Source organism: Lutra lutra, chromosome 3 (assembly GCF_902655055.1).
Source record: "Lutra lutra chromosome 3, mLutLut1.2, whole genome shotgun sequence".
Lineage (NCBI taxonomy): Eukaryota > Metazoa > Chordata > Mammalia > Carnivora > Mustelidae > Lutra > Lutra lutra.
Window position 1 is genome coordinate 14571569 of NC_062280.1, and position 22450 is coordinate 14594018.

Here is a 22450-nt window from a genome sequence, read left to right on the forward strand (position 1 = left end):
TAGGTATTTAATAAAGATTTATTGAATTAATGAACTGAGTAATCTCTGCCTCAGAGTGTTAAAATGAGGTAATGCATGGAAAGCAATTAGCACAATGCCTGATATGTAGTAATTGCTCAATCAGTGTTAGCTGTATTTAGGTATTTTTTCCTCATTATTTTTATTTTCATCTTTATCCTCATTATTTATATAGTTCCATGTGCACCAAAACTATTCTGTGAATAAAATAACTCACTAAGCAAAAGATTTTATAGTTCTGGATAATAGCTCAGGAATAACTTGATGTGATTATTTGCACATGAAGAGATTTCTGCTTCTGGCCCTGAGGAGAAATCATCTCTGAACTTAACTTCCTATGGTAAACAGTGAGAAAATTGGACAAAAGATATCATATAGCTGTTTTTAGATGTTGGACAACAAGCAGTGTGGGAATGTGATTCGTGAGAAAAGGGGAACAAGTAAGATGAGTGCTATTAATTTCCCTGGATTTCTGCTAGAAGACAGATTTCAGAGCATAGTGCAGGCAGGGGAAGTCTTGTCAGTCCATTATGTCTGGTTGAATTGATGAGATAGAGATTGTAGTTCAGAGAGTTTGAAGTGGCTGAAAATTGCTAGACACAACTTCAGAGAAGAGGGAGCCATGTAGCAAAAGAGTTCTAGAGATCTGCATAGGGGCTTCCTTTAGCTGTTGTTAAAGGAGTGTGTAGAATGTGTGTATGTACAGTAAAACTCCATGAGCCTGGACAAGGATTGACTGGGGAGCTGTAAATTGAATAATTCCCAGAGCTGAGGAACTGCTCATGCACTTAGTTCCCCCCGCCACCCCCTCCCCCCGCCACCCCCTCCCGCCACTGCCTTTTATCACCCAGGATGTTCAGTAGAGATCCCAAAAGGACCATGCTTTAGTAGTAAGGATAACCTAGATGAGAATAAAATCTACCCTCAGTCTGTTCTAAAACTTAAAAACAAACTTCAAAGATGAAGCCGATCCACGGGTTACTTAATTGACTTTCAGAACAAAGCCCAACAGCCTTTAAAGGAAGATAACAAAATCCAGACACTTAAAAGTATATCATTGTGTATAACATCCAATAAAAAAAATTACTAGAATCAGGAAAACATGAACTCCTGGAGAAGACTTAAAGACTAAGATAACAAAGACAATAGAATTAGCAGACAAAAACTGTAGAGTGGACCTTATAAATATGCTCAGAGATTTAAAGGAAAACAGTGTAATGAGAAGGAGAAGTAAATTTTAAAAAGAATGAATAGAATTTGTACAGGTGAGAAATATTAAGTGAAATGAAAAAAATCACTGATTGGGATTAACAGCAGTTTTTTATCTGATGAAGGAAAGATTAGTGAACCTGAAGACAGCAGTAGAAACTATCCAAAAATTAAACAGAGAAAAGAAAGATATAAATAAATGAACAGAATTTTTGTGATCTGTGGTATATTATGGGTATAATTTTACTCCAGAAGTAACAGGGAGAGGGGAAATAGTTTAAAGAAATAGTGACTGAAAATTTCCCAACTTTATAGAGATTATAAACCTACTGGTCCATGGGTTCAATATCCCAAGCAGAATAAACACAAAGACCATACTGAGACACATCTCAATCAAATGGCTGAAAACTAGTGTTAGAGAAAAAGTTTAAAGCAGCTAGAGAAAAATGACGTTTTGTGTACAGAGGGATAAAACATGACAAATTTATTCTTGGAAGTAATACATGACAACATAATGTAAGGACATTTTTTTTTTTTTTAAGATTTTATTTATTTATTTGACAGACAGAAATCACAAGTAGGCAGAGAGGCAGGCAGAGAGAGAGAGGAGGAAGCAGGCTCCCTGCCGAGCAGAGAGCCCGATGCGGGGCTCGATCCCAGGACTCTGGGATCATGACCTGAGCCGAAGGCAGAGGCTTTAACCCACTGAGCCACCCAGGCGCCCCAGGACATGTTTTTTTTTTTTAATTTGAACTTGAATTTGACATACCATGTTATGTTAGTTTCAGGTCTACAACATAGTGATTCAAGAATTCTAAAGAGTGCTCACCATGACTCCTATTCTCGTTTTAAAATTTATGTTAACAATACATAACATTTGGTTTTTTACTATTACATTTAAAAATATATGAAACTACAAAGACCTGAAATTTATATTGAAATGCAAGTAAGACAATATTGAAAATTGCTTCAAAAAACATCATTAAGAAAATAAAAAGGCACACCTCAGACTAGGCAAAAATCTTCACCTACATATAGGTGACAAAGGACTCGTGTCCAGAATGCAGGCATACCTCGGAGATATTGCAGGTTTGGTTCCAGACTGCCACTATAAAGTGAAGGTTGCAATAAAATGAGTCAAATTCGTTTTTAAATTTCACAATTCATATAAAAGTTAACGTTATACTACATTGTAGCGTATTAAGTGTGCAATAGCATTATGTCAAAAACAAAAACAAGGTATATACCTTAATTGAAAAATGCTAACCATCACGTGAGCTTTCAGCTAGTCATCTTTTGCTGGTGGAGGGTTTTGCTGTGATGTTAATAGCTGCTGACTGACCAGGGTGGTGGTTGCTGAAAGTTGGGGTGGCTATGGAAATTTCTTAAAGTAAGGCAACAGTGAAATTTGCCACATTGACTTTTCCTTTCATGAATGATTTCTCTATAGCATGTGATGCTTTTTGATAGCAATTTTACCCAGAATAGAACTTTTTTCCAGAATTCAGGTTAATTACCAAGTTAATGTAATTAATATTCTAAATCTTTTGTCATCATTTCAACAGTCTTCATACATAGCATCTTCACCAGAAATAGATTTCATTTCAAGAAACTACTTTCTTTGCTCATCTGTAAGAATCAACTCCTCATCTGTTCAAGTTTTATCATAAAACTGTAGCACCGATCTTCAGACTTCATTTCTAATTCTGAGTTTTGCTGTTTCTGCCATATCTGTAGTTACTTCTGCCACTCAAGTCTTGAATCCCTCAGTCATCCGTAAGGTTGGGATCCATGTCTTCCAAACGCCCCTTCATGTTGATATTTGGACGTCTTCCCCCAAATCATAAATGTTCTTACTGGTATCTAGAATGGTGAATCCTTACCAGAGGTTTTCAATTTTACTTTGCCCACATCCATCCAAGGAATCACCATCTAAGCAGCTACAGTCTTATGAAATGTATTTTTTTTTAAAGATTTTTATTTATTTATTAGAGAGAGATCACAAGTAGGCAGAGAGGCAGGCAGAGAGAGAGAGGGGGAAGCAGCCTCCCCGCCGAGCAGAGAGCCTAATGCAGGCCCCGATCCCAGGACCCTGAGATCATGAGCTGAGCGGAAGGCAGAGGCTTAACCCACTGAGCCACCCAGGCGCCCATGAAATGTATTTCTTAAATAAGACAAGTCAAAATGACTCCTTGATTCATGGGCTGTAGAATGGTTCTTGTGTTAGCAGGCACGAAAACGTTGATCTGACTGTATGTGTACCTCCATCAGAACTCTTGGGTTACCAGGTGCATTATCAGTGAGCAGTAATATTTGGAAAGGAATCTTTTTTTCCTGATGAGTAGGTTTCAACAGTGGGCTTAAAATATTCAGTAAACCATGTTGTAAACGGATATGCTGTCATCCAGGTTCTGTTCTTCCATTTATAAAGCGTAGGTGGAGTAGATTTAGCATAATTCTTAAGGGCTCAAGAATTTTCAGAATGCTCAATGAGCATTGGCTTTACCCTGGTTACCAGCTGTATTAATCCCTAACAGAACAGTTAGTCTCTCATTTGAAGACTTAAAGCCAGGCATTGACTTCTCTCTAGCCATGAAAGTCCTAGATGACATTTTTTTCCTATATAAAGCTGTTCCATCTACATGAAGAATCTGTTGTTTGGTATTGGCAATCCTCTTTTAATTATTTTAGCTGGGTCTTCTGGATAACTTTGTATAGCTTCTATATCAGTACTTGCTGCTTCATCTTGTACTGTTATGTTATAGAGATGGTTTTTTCTTTTTTTTCTAAACATTATTTTTATTTATTTTTTTAAAGCAGGCTCCATGCCCAACATGGGGCTCAAACTGACAGCCCTGAGTTCAAGAGTCACATGCTCTACTGACTGAGCCAGCCAGGGGCCCCAAAGTGACTTATTTTCTTAAACCTCATGAACCAACCTCTGCTAGTTTCTACAGCTTCCTCACCTCTCTCAGTGTTCATAGAATTGAAGAGAGTTAGGGCCTTGCTCTGGATGAGGCTTTGACTTAAGGGAATGTTGTGCCTGGTTCGATCTTCTATCCAGACCGCCAAAACTTTGTCCGTATCAGTAATGATGTTGTTTGGCTTTCTTCCCATTCATATGTTCACTGAATTGAAATTTTCTTTTTTTAGTATTTTATTTATTTATTTGACACAGAGAAAGAGATAACGAGGGGGAGAGAGAGAAAGTGTGTGTGCAAGAAAGCACACAAGCAGGGAGAGCAGCCGGCAGAGGGAGAGGGTGAAGCAGGCTCCCTTCCAGCTGGGGCTCAGTCAGGGTCCTGGGATCAAGACCCCAGCCAGCCAAAGGAAGATGTTTGACCAACTGAACCACCCAGGCACCCCTGGAGTAAACTGTTAATTTTCTTCTAGAACTTTTCCTTTGCATTCACAACTTGGATAACTGTTTAGTACGAGTGCTGGCTTTTGGCCTTTCTTGGCTTTGGACACACCTTCCTCCCTAAGCTTAGTCATTTCTAGCTTTTGATTGAAAATGAGGGATGTGTGATTCTTTTTTTCACTTGATCACACTGTAGGGTTATTAATTGGTTTAAGTTTGATATTGTTGTGTCCCAGGGAATAGGGAGCTCAAGGAGAGGGAGAGAAAAGGGGGGGACCTGCTGGTTAGTGCAGTGATCAGAACACACAGCATTTATCAACTAAGTTACCATCTTATATAGGTGAGGTTTGTGGTACCCCAAAGTGATTACAGTAATAATAACAAGGATCACTGATCACAGATACCATAACAAATATAATGATGAAAATGTGAAATACTGCAAGAATTATCAAAATGTGACACAAAGACATGAAGTGAACAAATGCTGTTCAAAAAATGGTACAGATAGACTTACTCAATTCAGGGTTGCCACAAACCCTTAATTTGTAGAAAATGCAGTATCTGTCAAGTGCATTAAAGTGAAGCACAATAAAATTAGATATGCTGGTATTTCTTTCCATAGACATTTTGAGGGATGGGGAGTATGTGTGTGTGCGTGTGTATGTGTGTGTGTGTGTAGGAGGAAGTTTAGACAGTGTATGAAAAGGCATATACTTCATAGGAATTTAATCAGACTATGCATATTTAATATAAAATTGACTACATTTTACTTGAAATTAATGAGAAAAGGAAGCTAAAATGAAACTGAAGCAACTCCTTTAATTTAAATATTTCTTCCACAGAAGAAAAGATCTCTATAAAATTAAGAAAAGAGAGGTCAGGAGTAATATTTTTAAAATACTGCTAATGTATAAAAATATAAATTGCCAGTAAAATACGAATATTTTATAACTCAATAATTGAAATGCAAATAAAATGGTATTTTTCATCTTTGTCAGAAATTGATGAAGTACACTGCAGAATATGGGCAAATAAGTATTCTTAGGAGGGCAAAATACATTCTGGTGGAAAGCAGTGTGGCAGTACTTAACCTATATATGTCCTTGGATATACAATTTGATGTCTAGAAATTTTTTTCACTGACATAATTAAATGTAAAAAGATATATATTTGCCTCTGAAAATGTCCATCACTTATGGGATTAAGTCAAGGTATATCTATTCCAAAGGACCATATACAGCTATTAAAAATGGTAATGTAGGGACGCCTGGGTGGCTCAGTTGGTTAAGCAGCTGCCTTCCGCTCAGGTCATGATCCCAGCATCCTGGGATTGAGTCCCACATCGGGCTCCTTGCTTGGTAGGGAGTCTGCTTCTCCCTCTGACTCTGCTGCCTCTCTGTCTGCCTGTGCGCGTTCTCTCTCTCTCTCTCTCTCTCTCTCTCTGGCAAATAAATAAATAAATAAATCTTATTTTTAAAATGGTAATGTATTGTAGATTTATATTTATTGCAATGGAAATAGGTCCTCAACAAGCCCATTTCTCAGCAGTAAGTAATATCACACCTAATGGGGCCTCATTTACATAAAATTGTGTGGGTGAGTGGTAGACAAATTTCTGCAAGAAATACTCATTAAAATGGTTATCTCTGAGTGGTGGCCTTTTGGGATTACTTTTATTTGTACTGTTAGGTTTCTTTATGAGGCGTATTTATAATTTTTATACTTGAAAAAGAGATCTCCCCCCCGCTTCTGAGCAAATATGAATACAGCCTTTTAAGCCAGTACCTGATTAAGTTCTACAAATACCTAAATCTAACAAGGGCTGTAGAATGTGTTAATTTAATACCTAGGGGCTGTGGTTTGGGACACTCTACTGTTGTCGTTTTGAAGTCACTCAGGAACCTGTAGAACTGGTCGCAGATAGTTGGGAAGTTCTGAACTCCAAAGCCCAAGGCGCCTACTGTTTTTAGTGCCACACCCTGCTGTGGTTAACTTCTTTAAAAACTTGATTGTTAAAAAAACAAAGTCAAGTTTGAAGCTTTGTTTTGTTTTGATTTATTCCCCCCTACCCAGCTTTATTGACATAAAATTGACAAAGTGGTAAGATATTTAAAGTGCATACCTGATGATTTGATAAACCTGTACGGTGTGAAAGGATTCCTCCAATCTGTTTAATTCGTGCGTCCATCACCTCACATACGTCTCTTTCGGTTCTGCACTCAGCAAAGTTTAATTGTGCAGTGCAGTTAATCAGCCCTGACACCATGTTACATGTGAGGTCTTCAGACCTTGTTTATGGTATAGCTGGAAAGTTTGTACCCTTTCATCAACCTCTTCCTATTTTCCAATGACCTGGCAATCGCTTTTCTATGAGTTCCACCTTTTTTTTTTTTTTTTGAAGATTTGCATGTAATTAGTACCAGGCAGTATTTGATTCAGTTGCTTTACTTTGGATTAATATGAGTATTGTAGTTTATTATGCACACTTGCCCTTGTTGATGAAGAATAGTAACATTAGAAGTCATTCTGTTCTCTGCATTTTATCAGGTACTGTCTTAATCATTGGGATGGAGGGGAAGGAGAGTTCCTGCTCTCCAAAATCTCATTCTCTGTTGGAACATTCAAGGGACTACTTCTGTGAACCATGCTGTGGCAACACACAGTAGGTCTCTTCTGACTTAGAAGTTGGTGTGTTTCTTGGGCTTGGGGAGCTGTTCAAGGAAGATTTTCCAGAGGAAATACCTGAACTGAGTTTTGAATTGCAGTTTAGACAGCCGAACTGAAGTTTGAAAGGTTAAACATGAATTAGCCAAACCAAAGAAAGGGATATCTAGGGAAATCTAAGTAGAGACAAAGGCGAGGAGGCGTGCAAGGACATGGCACTTGTTGGGAACTGCAGGTCATTCAGCAGGTAGGGATTGAGTTGGTACAGGCAGTGGAGGGAGACTGGAGAGGCCTGATCAAGAAGGGTCTTGTCAGCTGTCAGAGAGGTTCTTTCTCAGAACTTCCTCATAAATACAGCCTTTGTTCAGGTAGGATGGGAATCTTTGAGTCATTTTGACTCTTGAGGCTCCTTCCCCTCCCTTAAACTCCACCATAATTAAGCACCAAATCCTGTCGATTTTGGAAACTTAGATTGAAATGTAATAATGACAAGCTAAATGTAGACTGTGCTCTTTACAGCAGACTATAACTTAGTCTTTTTAATTTCTAGGGCTTTGCAGTGGCTCACAGACCTTTAGTAAATGTTCAAATGAATGGGTTACAGGAAGGGAGTTCCAAAGAGAGAATGTTTAGTATATTCACATGTGACCATGTATAATTTTTCTGATCTCCCATTTCATTATGGAAAATTTAATAATCTTAGGAGGCCTAGTTGAAAAGTCAACCCTTGGATAATTAAAAATCTTCAAAATGGAATCAGACCCATTAGTAAGGACTGTTTGATTAGTGTACTGGTGGGTAACTGAAGCAGCATCACAGGAGGGAAATAAGTACCAGACAGTCTGGCAATTTCATTTTGATGAATATACCCCAGTTTACAGAGTATATGTGTCTTTTTTTTCCCCTCCCCCAGCTGAGAACAATCTTCTTGTGACCATTCCAGTAGAGATTAATTTTTTAGTTTAAGGAAAATCGTGAGCATGTACATTTACTGCTTTTTACTTGTCATAATGTGAGAACGTGCTTTCTTGAACTTATGGATCTGTACTCTATTTTCTGTTTATTATAAAAGGAGGACTACAGAGAGATGGTTAGCATTTGCAACAATTAGGCATTGTTTTAGTGAAATAATTGTGCCATTTGGAAGCAAATTATGTATCTGAGGCATATCTGTGAAGCAGCTTTATGATTATCAACAACACAGCTGCTGTAACTATTATGTTAGTGGAATTGAATCTTTTGTTATATGGGTCAGGGAACCAGCAGCTGAACTTTTATACTTGTAACTATGCAAGATTCTTATTAAGACATAATGTGTTACAAAGGGGGGTGGTCTCAAAATGTTTTCATATATGGGCTTGAGTAGAGTAAGGTTATTTGTTATATAGAACTTGAATGATAGCATTGTAATACAGTCCTACTTATGCATATATTTATATTTATTATTTTTAAAGTCTTTTCTTTCTGTAATTAATATTTTGAACCTTTTCTTTTTTTCTTCCTTGCCTGCTTGCTTGCTTTCTCTTTTTCCTTCCTTCCTTCCTTTCTTCCTTCCTTCCTTTCTCTTTTTCTTTTTCTTTCCGTTTAAAGCATAAATTAGCTAAGCCCATTTCCTTCCCCCATTAAAAAAAAAGAGATATAAAGGTGTTTTTTCTGTGTCACCTCTCACTTCCCATTACCTCTAATTTTTTTAGTTTTTATTTTTTGCTTACATCTAAATACATATCCTGTGTAGCTTGAAATGGAAAAGACTTTTGCATATGGCTTCAATGATAGCTCCTGTAGCCTGGTTAATATAGTTTCATTGTAACAAAATCTTCCTGAGATATGTGTCATATAGAGCTGATTAAAATGGAATTTTCTGGGGCACCTGGGTGGCTCAGTGGGCTAAAGCCTCTGCCTTCGGCTCAGGTCATGATCCCAGGGTCCTGGGATCGAGCCCCGCATCGGGCTCTCTGCTCAGCTTCCTCCTCTCTCTCTGCCTGCCTCTCTGCCTACTTGTGATCTCTGTCTGTCAAATAAATAAATAAATAAATCTTTAAAAAAAATAATAATAAAATAAATAAAATGGAATTTTCCCGCAACTTTATCTTAACTGCCTTGTATCATTTTGAGTATAGGTGGTGTAATGGTAAGTATTTTGTGTGTTATACCTATTTAGTCTTAAAACCAAGATGAACATTTTAAAAATGGTTAGATATACATTTGTCTTATTTTCCGTTTTTCTGTAGAGATGATTACAGTTGTAACAAATAATACAAGTTTTGTATACTTTGCTCTGTCTCCCTCAATGATAACATTTTGTAGAACTGTAATACAATATTACAGCCAGGATATGGATGTGTTGTACGATCTATTCCTCTTAATTCGGATTTTTCGTTTGACTTGAACTCACTCGTGCATGTATATAATTCTTGCACTGTTTAATCTCCTCTGTATGTTTGTCCATCTATCACTGCAGTCAAGCTGAATAGCTCCTTATCACAAGGGTCTCTCTCGTTGCCCTGTTACAAGGCCTGCTTCTCTTCTGCCGCTTCATTTTCCCTCTCCTATCTCTAACTTTGGCCGCTACTAATCTTTAGTCCATTTCTAAAACTTTTTTCATTTCAGTATTGGTATATAAATGAAATCATAGAGTATGTAACCATTGGAGACTAACTGTTTTCACTCAGTCTAATTCCTTGGAGATTCATCCAAGTTTGTGTGAATCAGTAGCTTATTCACTTGTTTTTTATATTTATTTCTACATCGTTTAAAACCTAGTTTCTACTTTGTTTCCTTCATAATCCATTTTTAAAATACATATATTTGTTTTAAATCTAGGTGACAAAACACGACCACCATCCTCAAGTCCCTCTAGTATTATCCGCCGGACTTCCTCTCTGGATACTCTGGCTGCGCCATACCTTGCAGGGCACTGGCCCCGTGATAGCCATGGGCAAGCTGCTCCTTGCATGCGGGACAAGGCTACACAGGTAGGTTTATTCACATTCTTATCCTGAAGTGTTTTAGCCTGAAACTGTTCCTCATAACATTATTTGTTTAATGCTGTGCTGAAATTCTTGAAACATTAGTGTGTATTAGAATAACCTGAGAAGCTTATCAAAAGTGCAGATTCCCAGGCCTGACCTCCAGATACTTTGTAGTAGGCTTTGGTTCAGGCTTGGAAATATGCATTTTAAAGAGTTCCCAAAGTAATTCCAATTCATAAGGATAATTTATGGACACACTTTTCACCCCATTTCCTCTTTATTGTTAGTTTAGAACATCAGAATATGTCTAATATATTGAATTTATAACAGTAAGAATTAATTTACTTTCTATTTAACCCTTTATTTTGGGGCCAAAATTCGTTATGTGTTGGGAGATGGGGATTATATTATGTTGCAGATAGATTCTGTAAATGTAAACATCCTGACAAAAGAGACCCTGGGAGCAAACAAAGTTTTATACTTTCAGATTTATGAGGTTTTTAATTTTTTTTTTTAAGGTTTTTTTTTTTTTTTTTTTTTTTTTTTTTTTTTCCCCAATTTGACAGACAGAGATCACAAGTAGGCAGAAAGGCAAGCAGACAGAGAGAGGGAAGCAGGCTCCCTGCCAAGCAGAGAGCCCGATGCGGGGCTCGATCCCAGGACCCTGGGATCAGGACCTGAGCCTAAGGCAGAAACTTTAACCCACTGAGCCACCCAGGTGCCCCTTATGAGGTTTTTAAATTAAAAGAATCTTAGGAGGGACCCCTGGCTGGCTTAGTTGGCAGAGCGTGCAACTCTTGATCTTTGGGGTTGTGAGTTCAAAGCCCGCGTTGGGTATAGAGATTACTAAAAATAAATAAAGAAAAGGTTCTTATGAAATCATTTAGATCTACTTCCTGATTTTACAAATGAGGAAGCTGAGGTCCAAGATCATAAAGCCAGGTGATGACTACGTCTGTAGTTTCTTTCATAGCACTTAGTATAATTAAAGTTAATCAGTGTAGTTGTCTATTCATTTATTTAATGTTTCTTACACTCATTAGATGTTGAGCCCATGGCCTGGCTCATCCATTTCTGTGTTTTCATCTCCAGGATTTAGTATGGCCCTGAGAGAATAAGCCCTCCAGGGTTATTTGCAAAGGAATGAATGAGCAGAACATTAAAGCTGTATTGCTAGTGAAGAATGAAAATCAGTTAAAGAGTTAAAAGGTTCTTTATATTGACTGTTGAAAATCAGCTAAGGTATATCTTGACTTAGACTTCAAATTTACATCACTTAGGGTAGCTTGATCCCAGCACTTTACGAAGAGAATGTCCTTTTATTAGAACCAAGTAAACACACTTTGCGGTGGTTTTTAGATTTGCATTTTGGTTTCCACAATTCCACTTGTTCTTGTTGGCCTTATTTTGTTTTCTGTTCTGATATTCTTGAAACTGAGTCCCACTGTTAGAGTAGATGCTTGGGATATGAAATTACCTTGAGGTTTGTATTCCAGTGGCAAATACAGAAATGAAAACAGTCTGTGCTCCTCAAAATTAACAAATATTTTGAGAAACTGACTTTAACCAGAGTTGTAGAAGATTCTCCCTTTATTCAAAATCCCTAAATTTGCTGAGATTAGGACATATAGTATGAAAATGAGCACTTCCTTCTTGCTTTCTGCTTAATCCACGTGCCATGTTTAAATTACTCTGGGTATCAGAGTAATTTAGTACTCAGGTCATCCTTGAACATTTCTGCAACCCTTGATATCTCCTCTGCAGTTTCAGGTTCAGTGGGTTCAGATATTTTGTCTTATCAGTAAGAATAAACAATCCTAGAAGCCAGTGGGAGCCCACCTAGCTCTGACTACATTGAATTAAAGTATAAACCTCATACTTGCTTCACCTTTTTCTAAATGTCCCCCAAATTGGGAATGTTAAGGGTACAAATCTAAAGAAAACTTACAATTATCATACTGTTTATCTTGCTTGTAAAGCTCACATTAGAATCTCCCAAGGTATAATGCAGCAGTAGCTGGGTGCTCTGCTCTTCCATGTGCATTAGTTCTCAGATTCCCTCTTGGTAGGTGTTGGACTCCCTAAGGTATGTATGCTAGTTAATTAAGTCAGTTTTTTTAAGTTGTTTTCTTTTTCTTTAAGATTTTATTTATTTGAGAGAGAGAGAGCACAAGCAAGGGGAGCAGCAGAGGAAGAGGGAGAAGCAGGCTCCCCACTGAGCAGGGAGCCCAATGCGGGACTTGATGCCAGGATCCTTAGATTATGACTGACCCAAAGGCAAACGCTTAACTGACTGAGCCACCCAGGTGCCCCAAGATTTTTTTGATTATTTTAGGGAGAGAGAGAAAGAGCATGAGCTGGAGGAAGAGGCAGAGGGAGAGGGAGAGAGAGATTCCCAAGCAGATTCCATGCTGAGCATGGAGCCCAATGGAGGGCTTGATCTCATGACCTGAAGATCATGACCTGAGCTGAAACCAGTAGTTGGATGCTTAACTGACTGAGCCACCCAGGTGCCCCTTAAATCAGCTTTTTAAAATTTGGTAAAATATATATAACATAAAATTTGTAATTTTTAGGTAAAACAATTAAGTAGCATTAATTACATTCATAACATTGTGCAACCATTGCCATTATGTTTCCAAAACTTTTTATCACCCTAAACAAGACTCTGTAACTCCTCTTTCTTTCTCTAGCCCCTGTAACCACTATTCAGCTTTCTGTTTCTGTGATTTTGCTTGTTCTAGGTAATTCATATTCGTGGAAGCATACAATATTTGTAATTCTATATCTGATTCATTTCACTAAGCATTATGTTTTCAGGGTTTATCCATGTTGAACCATTTCTTTTTCCTGGCTGAATAATATTCCATTGTATTGGTAAACATGTTTATCCATTTATCTGTGGACATTTGGGCTTTTTGCAAATTTTGGCTATTCTAAACAATGCTGAAATGAACATTGCTTTATAGGTATCTGTTTGAATCTCCACTTTCAATTCCTTTTGGTACATATATAGGAGTGAAATTGCTGAGTCATATATTTAGCTTTTAGAGGAACTGCCATACTGTTTTCATGGCAGCTGCACCAGTTTGTGTTCCCTCCGGTAATTTATAAGGGCTCCCATTTCTCCATATCCTCACCAAGCATTATTTTCCTGTTCTTTTTCAGTATAGGTATCCTAATAGGTATGAAATTGTATCTTACGGGTTTTATCTATATTTTCCTAATGATGAATGATGTTGAGCATCTTTTCATGTGCTTTTTGTGTATCTTCTTTGGAGTCAGTCACTTCTTTGCCTTTGTTTCCTCTTTGTAAAATGGGAGAAGAATAGTACCAATCTTTTAAGATTATTATAAGGATTAAACAAAGAAATACGTGTAAACCCTTAGAACAATGTGTGGCACATAGTAAGCATTTCGTAAATGCTTGCCATTAAAACTACTACCTTTGATTATTGTCAGAACAAGGATGGCATGTTGGTTTCCAGTCTTATGCATTTTGTTGATTGCTATTAGCTTCCTGGAGCATTATGTTGAAAAAGATTTGGGCTAACAGTTATTGGGCCTGATTGGCTATTTTTGCCCTTGATGAGAGGCCCCGGGCTCTTTTATCAGCCCTGGTCCATACAGTGCTAGAGCAGTAAGTATGATGGAAGTAATTTATTTTATATTATAGATGGGTACTTCCAGGGAGTTCCTCCAAGGCTTTTGACAAAACATACCATGTCACCACTTTGAGCCCTGGTTCTTCATTTAAAAAAAAAAAAAAAATTATGTATGAGTCTAAGGTCTAGGTATCTTAGGGATGAGTGGGAATGGAAAGAGGAGGTTCTGGAAAATACAGAGAAAGGCAGCGTTAAAATTAGGAATATGGAGCAAGTTTTTAAGATGTTGATTGCTTATCCTCTGCTCCCCCCTCACCCCATTATTTGTTTTGGGTCATGAGCATGAGTGTGTGATTAAAATTCTATTGTACATGATTATTTGTGTCCTTACTTGACACAAAGATAGCAAAAATATGGCATCATTCCTTTTTTTCTATATCTTTGGCACACTTTGGTCATTCCCTGTGAACTCAAAGAGTCTGAGAGTCTCTCTAGCAGTACTGTAGCTTGCCGTTGCCAGTGGAGCAGGGCTGGTCTGCCACTTCTGCTTTAGAGTTTGATACACTGCTTAATACTATATTGTCCCCAACCTCTGCCTCCTGTCCCCCCACCTCCCATGTTCTTTTAAAGATTCTTTTAAAAACTGACCATTTGGAAAGCCTGGGTTGAGCGTCTGCTTTCGGCTCAGGTCATGATCCCAGTGTCCTGGGATCAAGTCCTGCATTGGGCTCCATGCTCGGTGGAGAGCCCATCTTTCCCTCTCTTTCTGCCCTTCTCTTTGCCTGTGCTCACACTTTCTCTCTCTCTGTCAAATGCATAAATAAAATGTTTTTTAAAAACCTAATAAAATTAAATACTTTGTAAATTAGAGACTAAAATGCTGAATTACTGAAGGTAGCAGTTCATAGCAACACTACACTATGTCTTAGTGTTATGAAATGAGAGTACTGAAGAGGTGGATCAGCTTTTTAAAAAAATTACTTTTTGGGGCGCCTGGGTGGCTCAGTGGGTTAAGCCGCTGCCTTTGGCTCGGGTCACGATCTTGGAGTCCTGGGATCGAGTCCCGCATCGGGCTCTCTGCTCAGCAGGGAGCCTGCTTCCTCCTGTCTCTCTGCCTGCCTCTCTGCCTGCTTGTGATCTCTCTCTGTCAAATAAATAAATAAAATCTTAAAAAATAAAAAAAATAAAAAAATAAAAAAATTACTTTTTGAGTGACTCTTGCATTTTGTATAAAACCTTGGTCCACTGGTTAAAATTGGTAATATTAAGAAGGAAGGAAAGTGTTAAAATCTTTTTTTCTTTTCCAGACCTAAATCTAATGACCTCTGTATAAGCTCTTTGGTTGGCTTCTCAGTAGTTTGCCTTTCTTGGTTGAGCTGAGGATTCTGAAATAATCTAAATTTCTAGATGCTTTACCACTTCACTGGTGTTCTTGTCCTTTTTTCACATTTTTAGATCAGAAATTAGCAAAGCTGTCTATTGCTTTTCATGCTTACTTTTATTTTTCTTGCTTAATTCTCTTGCTCTCATTATCTTCAATTTGTTTTTAACAGATCTAGAGGAAACTTTTATATTCCTTTGCTTTTCCTTGAGTTAAATTTTATACTTAATATATTTAGATTGCCCTAATTTTAAAAATCTTTTCATTTTGAAAAAGTCTCACTTATAGAAAAATGTAAGAACAGTAGATTAAATACCAGTAGACTCTTCACCTGTATTCACTGACAAACATTTTTCGGTTTTTTTCTTTTTTAGTATAGATAATAATTTCTCTTGTTACTATTTGCTAATTATTAGTAAGTCACAGACACTCTGACTCTTTTCAAAAACTTAAACATATATATGAAAAAGAACTTAAATAAAAATTACCAAAGTGATTACCAGGAGATTTAACATTGATATGGTGCTTTTAAGTTTCCTCAGTGATATTCTCTGTAGTATTTTCTCCTGTAAGCCAGGATTCGGTCAAGAAGCAGACACAGCGGGCACCTGGGTGGCTCAGTGGGTTAAGCCGCTGCCTTCAGCTCAGGTCATGATCTCAGGGTCCTGGGATCGAGTCCCGGATCGGGCTCTCTGCTCAGCAGGGAGCCTGCTTCCCTCTCTCTCTCTCTCTCTCTGCCTGCCTCTCCATCTACTTGTGATCTCTCTCTGTCAAATAAATATATAAAATCTTAAAAAAAAAAAAAAGCAGACACAGCATTTAGATGTTACGTTTTTTTAATATCCTTTAATCTGAAACAGTTCCTTAGCTTTTCTTTGTCTTTCCTGACCTGGTTATTTTTTAAGAGTATAAGCCAGTATTTTTGTTGAGTATTGTCAACTTGAGTGGTTTTGGTTTTTGTTTTTTCCCCACAATTAATTCAAGTTACTACATTTTTGGCAGGAATACTATATATGTGATGTGTACATATTCTTTTACAACCTTGTTTTTTATTTAAGGACATTACTCTATCCATATAGAAAGATTCTCTCCTAAAAGGCCTGCCCTCCACCCCTATCCACATATAGAGAGGTATTGTTTTGAATAGGCCATATATTCACTCTTACACTACAAAATTTAAGAGGTACAGAAGTATGTACAGTGAAGGAAGGATCTTCCTCGGATGAGGCGGCCACTGTTAATGTTACTTGTGTTACCATGTATATCCTTGCAGAGATATTTTACATAGTGTATATTCTTTCTAGTGGCACTGGTTAAAGGAAGTTGCTATGCACACTGTGGTGAGCCTTGAGTTTCTCACTTAACAGTCTCACAGAGATTATTGTGAATTTCCTTATTCATTTTTTATACCTGAATAAGTATTCTTTTGTTAAGACACACCATTATTTATTTATTTATTTATTTGTTATTTATTTAACAAATCCTTTGTTTACATTGTTCTAATCCTTTACTTGTAAAAGTAGTGCTCCTGGGAATAATAGGCTGTATCATTTTGTTCACAAAGATATATATTTTGTACATCTGCATGATCAGTTACAAAAGGTGAGTCAACAGTATGTGCATTTGTAACATTGACAGCAGTTGCTTAGTCCTCCTTCTGTAAAGGCTATACTAATTTGCAATTCCCCAGCACTACAGGAAAGTACGGTATCAGATTGCCCAGTCTCAGCGAAGTTTTAAAAAACTTGGTTCTTACGGGTGAGATTGAGCATATTTTCACATACTAAGAACTCATTTGTATTTTTTTTTTCCCCTAATACAATGTGTTTGAATTCTGGATTTTGTATAACCACTAAGGATTTACCATTTGTGAGGCTGTACTTTTGTAGATACCTAAATCAAGTCCAGACATTGTATAGATGTTAAGATTATGAACTCCAGAGTCTTAGATTTTTATCTTGGCTTTGCCACTTCTCAGCTGTGAGACATTAGGCAACTTACCAGACCTCCTTATCTGCAGAACCTGTAGAGCTTCTTATATATATTCAATCAGATAATAGGGTGAAGACCTTTCACTATACTTCTATAAAGGAAAGTGCCTAGCACATAATAAGATCACAGGAATGTTAGCTATTATTAGTATGCTCAACAAATGCTATACTTATGTAAAAATAATAACTAAGCATTTATTAATAATAGAAATGAGGGAAATAGGCAAAAATATTATAATTAAAGTAAGTGCTGCTAGAAGAATTTTGGGTTATTGTGCTATTTTAAATATCCTAGGACTTAATTTTCTTTAATGGGAATGCATTGTATAATAGAAAAGTGTATACTTTTTAAAGAAATGAAACCTTTTCAGGTTTATTGAGATAAAATTGGCATATACAGCATTGTATAAGTTTTTGTACAGTATGACTTGGAATACACATTATGAAATGATTGTCACAGTGAGTTTAGTTAGCATCCATTACCTCATATAGGTAAAAAAAAAATTTTTTTTTTTCTTGTGATGAGAACTTTTAGGATCTACTCTTTTAGCAGTTTTCAAGTATACCATATAGCAGTGTTAAGTATAGTCATCTTACTGTACATTACATCTCCAGTACTTAATTATCTTATAACTGGAGGTCTGTATCTTGAGATCACCTTCATCTACCTCCCCCTTTGAGTGCCTCTGATAAACACAAATCTGATTCCTTTTTCTCTGAGTTTGTTTTTTAGATTCCACATGTGATATCATATGGTATTTGTTTTTCTCTGCCTGACTTATTTGATGGAACATAATGCCCTTCAGGTCCATCCATCTTGTTGCAAATATGGTATACATTTATCGTTAAATGTTTAACTTACCCCTTCCCTCTTTTTCTCCATTATAGACAGAGAGTGCATGGGCCGAAGAATACTCTGAAAAGAAGAAAGGGTCTCACAAGCGGTCAGCGTCATGGGGCAGTACAGATCAACTTAAGGAGGTCAGGAAAATGGGTCCAAGAACTGGATGTGGAAGTTTGATCCCTTCCTTGGCTAGTTCCTTGAAGTTGTAGGCAACAAGGATTTGTCAGTTTCCATTGTTTTGTTTTGTGTTGTTTTTATTTTTATTTTTTTTGGTTGTTTTGTTTACTTGAAAAATAATGAAAATAGTTATTACTTTGATTGGATGAAGATTTGAATGAGGGAAGTGTACACATTATTTATCAGCTTATGTTTTTCTTTCTCCTTTTGTTTTATTAAACCAGAGTCCATACCTGTTTTGTTTCTGTTTTTAAGATTTTTTAAATTTATTTATTTGAAAGAGAGCACAAGTGGGGTGAGGGGCAGAGAGAGAAGCAGACTCCCCGCCAAGCAGAGAGCCCAGTGCAGGACTTGATCCCAGGACCCTGGATCATGAACTGAGCGGAAGGCAGATGCTTAACCGACTGAGCCACCCAGGCACCCCTAGAGTCCATACCTGTTAACATAACCTAAGCATCAGATGTATAAACTTGTAATGATACAACAGATTCACATTTATTATTTCTGTATATAATGGTAGTATTTTTGAAATTCAGTAACCCAATACAACCAAGCTCATTGTGGCCCTTTGCTGATTACCATTTTCTGTGCTTAGAATTATGATGTTTCTACTTTACATAATATAGAACTGAAGATTTACTCAAGGAGTAATATAGAATATTGATTGAAATTATATTTGTTATGTAAAGATTGTGTCTGTGAATGCATTTCATGGCTTGATTTTTAAATACTGTTAAATTTTTGGAGCTATTGAAGACTAGGTGTTTAAAGAAATCTAAATAAAATCACTCATTTTTAGGACAGTGAGAATAATTTTCATTATTTTTAAATTCTTTCTGAAAGCTACAATGTTATTCTAAGTGCTGAAAACTTCATTGGTTTAGTACTGGGAAGCTCGAAGGCTCTGAACAGTGTTGGAACATAATTTTATTTCTCTTCAAAGTAAGATACACATATATGCACACATAATGGGTGGGTATATGTATATATATAAATTTCATACAATAAATCAGATTTTGTGACAGGGTTTTATTTTTTCTATTTGTGTGTGTGTGTGTGAGAGAGAGAGAGAGAGAGACAGGGTTTTAAAAGAAAAGATTTATTAAGGAAGAATTTTACCAATTCTTATTAAGGAAGGATATGTTTTATGTAGTTTGGAAAACTCTGATGCACTTTTTTAATTTACTTTTTATTCTTCTCCTTTTCAGATTGCAAAATTACGCCAGCAGTTGCAGAGAAGTAAACACAGCAGTCGACATCATCGAGATAAAGAAAGACAGTCTCCATTCCATGGCAACCATGCAGCTATTAACCAGTGTCAGGTAAGAGCACAAATACTGCAAAATCCAAACAAGGGATTTGTTGTTTTCCTGCTGATATGTTATTTTATAGGTAACTCTTCCGGACAGAAATGTCCAGAAGCATATTTGAAACAGTGATTAAATACTGAATCAGCCTTAATAAAAAAAAAACCTAGAATACTAAGTTGATAAGTGATACTTTCCTTTAGTGATCTGTGATTTGACTTTTAGAGGGCATAGCTAATCACATATTTTGATTTCATATTTGTGTCTTTATCAGTTCAGTATACTGAGGCAGACTAATAGAGAAAGAGAAGCATTGGCTATAGAATCGGACCTGGGATGAACAACCTGTTCTAAGTCTCAATTTCCTCATCTGAAGATTGAGGATAATAATGATACATCTCATAGAATCTTTTAGTAGGGGAAAACCTTTAACTGCTTTGATTCCTGTAGAGAACCTTATGAACGGCTCTTGATTGCTCACGCAGGGAGCATTTCTCTTTAACCGAATTGAAATCAGATGGCATCCTTGTCAAAAAGAGCAAGAAAAAGTTTGCCCCCCCTTTTTAGAGGGTGATAGCTTCTGATAGCCAAGTATATGTGGATTTTTTTTTCAAGAGAAAGTAGGAGTATATGTTTTTTTTAATTAATTTTGCCCTTAAATGTTGATACATGGGTCAAATTTGACTTCATAAATTTATAGTTTGGTTGTAGTTTCTAACAGCTTTTTTCCATTTTTAAGGTATTTTAATTATTAAATGTGAGTACACAGTAATACATTTAAAAACTTAAACTGCATTTATGTTTGGAGAAATAGAAAATACAAAATTGAAAAAATAAAAAACGAAAAATTTGAATAGACTAATAACTGTCAAAATTGGAATACTAACTCAAAACCAAACTCCTACTTTCAAAAGGCTATAGACTCAGGTGGCTTTATAGGTGAATTTGCCAACCTTCTACTCCCTCTAATTTATCCATTAATAATTTGTATGTATTTCTGAGAGATAAGGCCACCTTTTATCTCCAAACTTATATTTTTATCCTCAGGTAGAATAGGAGTTAAGATTGAACTTTATTGAATTAAGTGATATGTTTTAGGAGTTAGTAAGTTTCTGAAGTGATTTTTTTTAAGTTGCATTAAAATTAGCAATTAAAGTAGTAAAATTAACCAAAATTTGTCTTTCCCCTCTTAAAAGTTGAATAACATTATTGGCATTTGCACAAATTTCATGTTTAACTCTGAAACCTCTCTTTCCAGAGAAGGTAAGGACTAAAAAATAGAGTAACTTGAAAAGTAAATTTATGTAACTTGAGTTTTGTATACTTGACCCAGCAAACATCTTGAGTTTTTTGAGCACTCACAGCCAACCAGAGATGCAGTACATGAGCATCATGATAGCTGTGCCATGGTGGTTGTGTGTCATTGAAACTTTCAGACTGTGGAACATGAAGATTCTGTGAAGTTAACAGCTTTGGTTTTTAGTTGGTTCTTTTCTCTAGTGGAGAAAAGTACCACTTTGGGATTGTATACTTTTTGAGGTCATTCCTCCATCCATGCAACATTTATTAAATATCTACCATATGACTCATACTAGTACTCGTTAGGGGATGCAGTGATAAATACCGCCCCCCCACCAAGTCTCAGATAGCTGTAAGTAAAAAATTACTACCCCGTGTCATGAATGTGTTGGTAGTGTTTGGGAGAGTTGACACTATTACATAATGGGTATTAATTATCCTTGGACTGGCTCTGGAGCCATCTACAAAGGCTTTTTGGAGCAATTCGTGTCTAAGCAGATCCCTGAAAGCTGACTGAGCTAGTCTTCTAGAGGTGGAAGAAATCATGGCTCCAGGTAGGAGTACTAGTAAGAGATTAGGCTAGAGAGTTAAATAGCAGCAAAACCTAAAAGTCTTAATGTCTCACTTGTTAAGAAGTTTGGACTTCATCTTAGAGGCACCAAAAAACTATTTTTTTAAATGCAGCAGATTGATTTTAATAGTGGTTATTGTCAGTTCAGAGTAGAGAATAAATTTGGAGGAGGACAAGATTAGAGGCAGGAAAACCATTTAAGAATAGGGTCTATAGGGACGCCTGGGTGGCTCAGTCAGTTAACGGTCTGCCTTTGGCTCAGGTCATGATCTTAGGGTCCTGGGATTGAGCCCCACATTGGGGCTCAGTAGGGAGCCCGATTCTTCTTCTCCCTCTACTGGTCCCCCTTGCTTGTGCTCTCTCTCTCTTTCTTTCTGACACACAAACAAAAATAAATAAAATATTTTTTTAAAAAAAGAATAGGGTTTATAATCCAAGTACGAAATGACAGTGGCCTAAAATAAGCTAGGAACTATGGTGCTAGAGAGAATGGCCAAATCTGAGTGGTATTTAGAAAGCAGTAATTAATAGTTGAAGTCTATTAAGTGCTTACAATATGGCAAACACTACTCAGCTTTTGTATGTATTACTAGCACTTAATCCTCATTTTGGGGGTGGGGCTTGTTACTGTCCTTGTTTTACGGACAAGGTAATTAAGGCCCAGAGAATTAAGGAATTTTGTTTTAGGTCATATGAGACAAAGCTCATATTCTAACCCAGGCATTTTGCGTTCAGAATCTGAGTTTTTTAAATGTGTGTGAGGTGATGATCAGAGAGCGGTGGAGAGATAGGACTAAAAGGGTAATGCCAGTTCTAGCCTTTAAAATACGAGTTAAGGGGCACCTGGGTGGCTCAGTGGGTTAAGCCTCTGCCTTCAGCTCGGGTCATGATCTCAAGGTCCTGGGATCGAGGCTCACATCGGGCTCTCTGCTCAGCAGGGAGCCTGCTTCCCCCCCTCTCTCTGCCTGCCTCTCTGCCTACTTGTGATCTCTCTCTCTCTCTCACTCTGTCAAATAAATAAAATCTTAAAAAAAAAAAAAAAATACAAGGT

General features: G+C 36.9%; 1 protein-coding gene across 2 annotated transcripts in view; it reads left to right on the forward strand.

Annotated features, from left to right (window-relative positions):
* The window catches only part of FAM117B (family with sequence similarity 117 member B), a 74377-nt gene that overhangs the window by 28135 nt on the left and 23792 nt on the right, over positions 1–22450 (forward strand). For both annotated transcript variants that reach the window (XM_047720782.1, XM_047720781.1), the window contains exons 2-4: positions 10076–10227; positions 18090–18182; positions 19431–19544. In XM_047720782.1, the coding sequence (XP_047576738.1) occupies positions 10076–10227; positions 18090–18182; positions 19431–19544 (359 nt within the window). The remainder of the gene's footprint in view (positions 1–10075; positions 10228–18089; positions 18183–19430; positions 19545–22450) is intronic.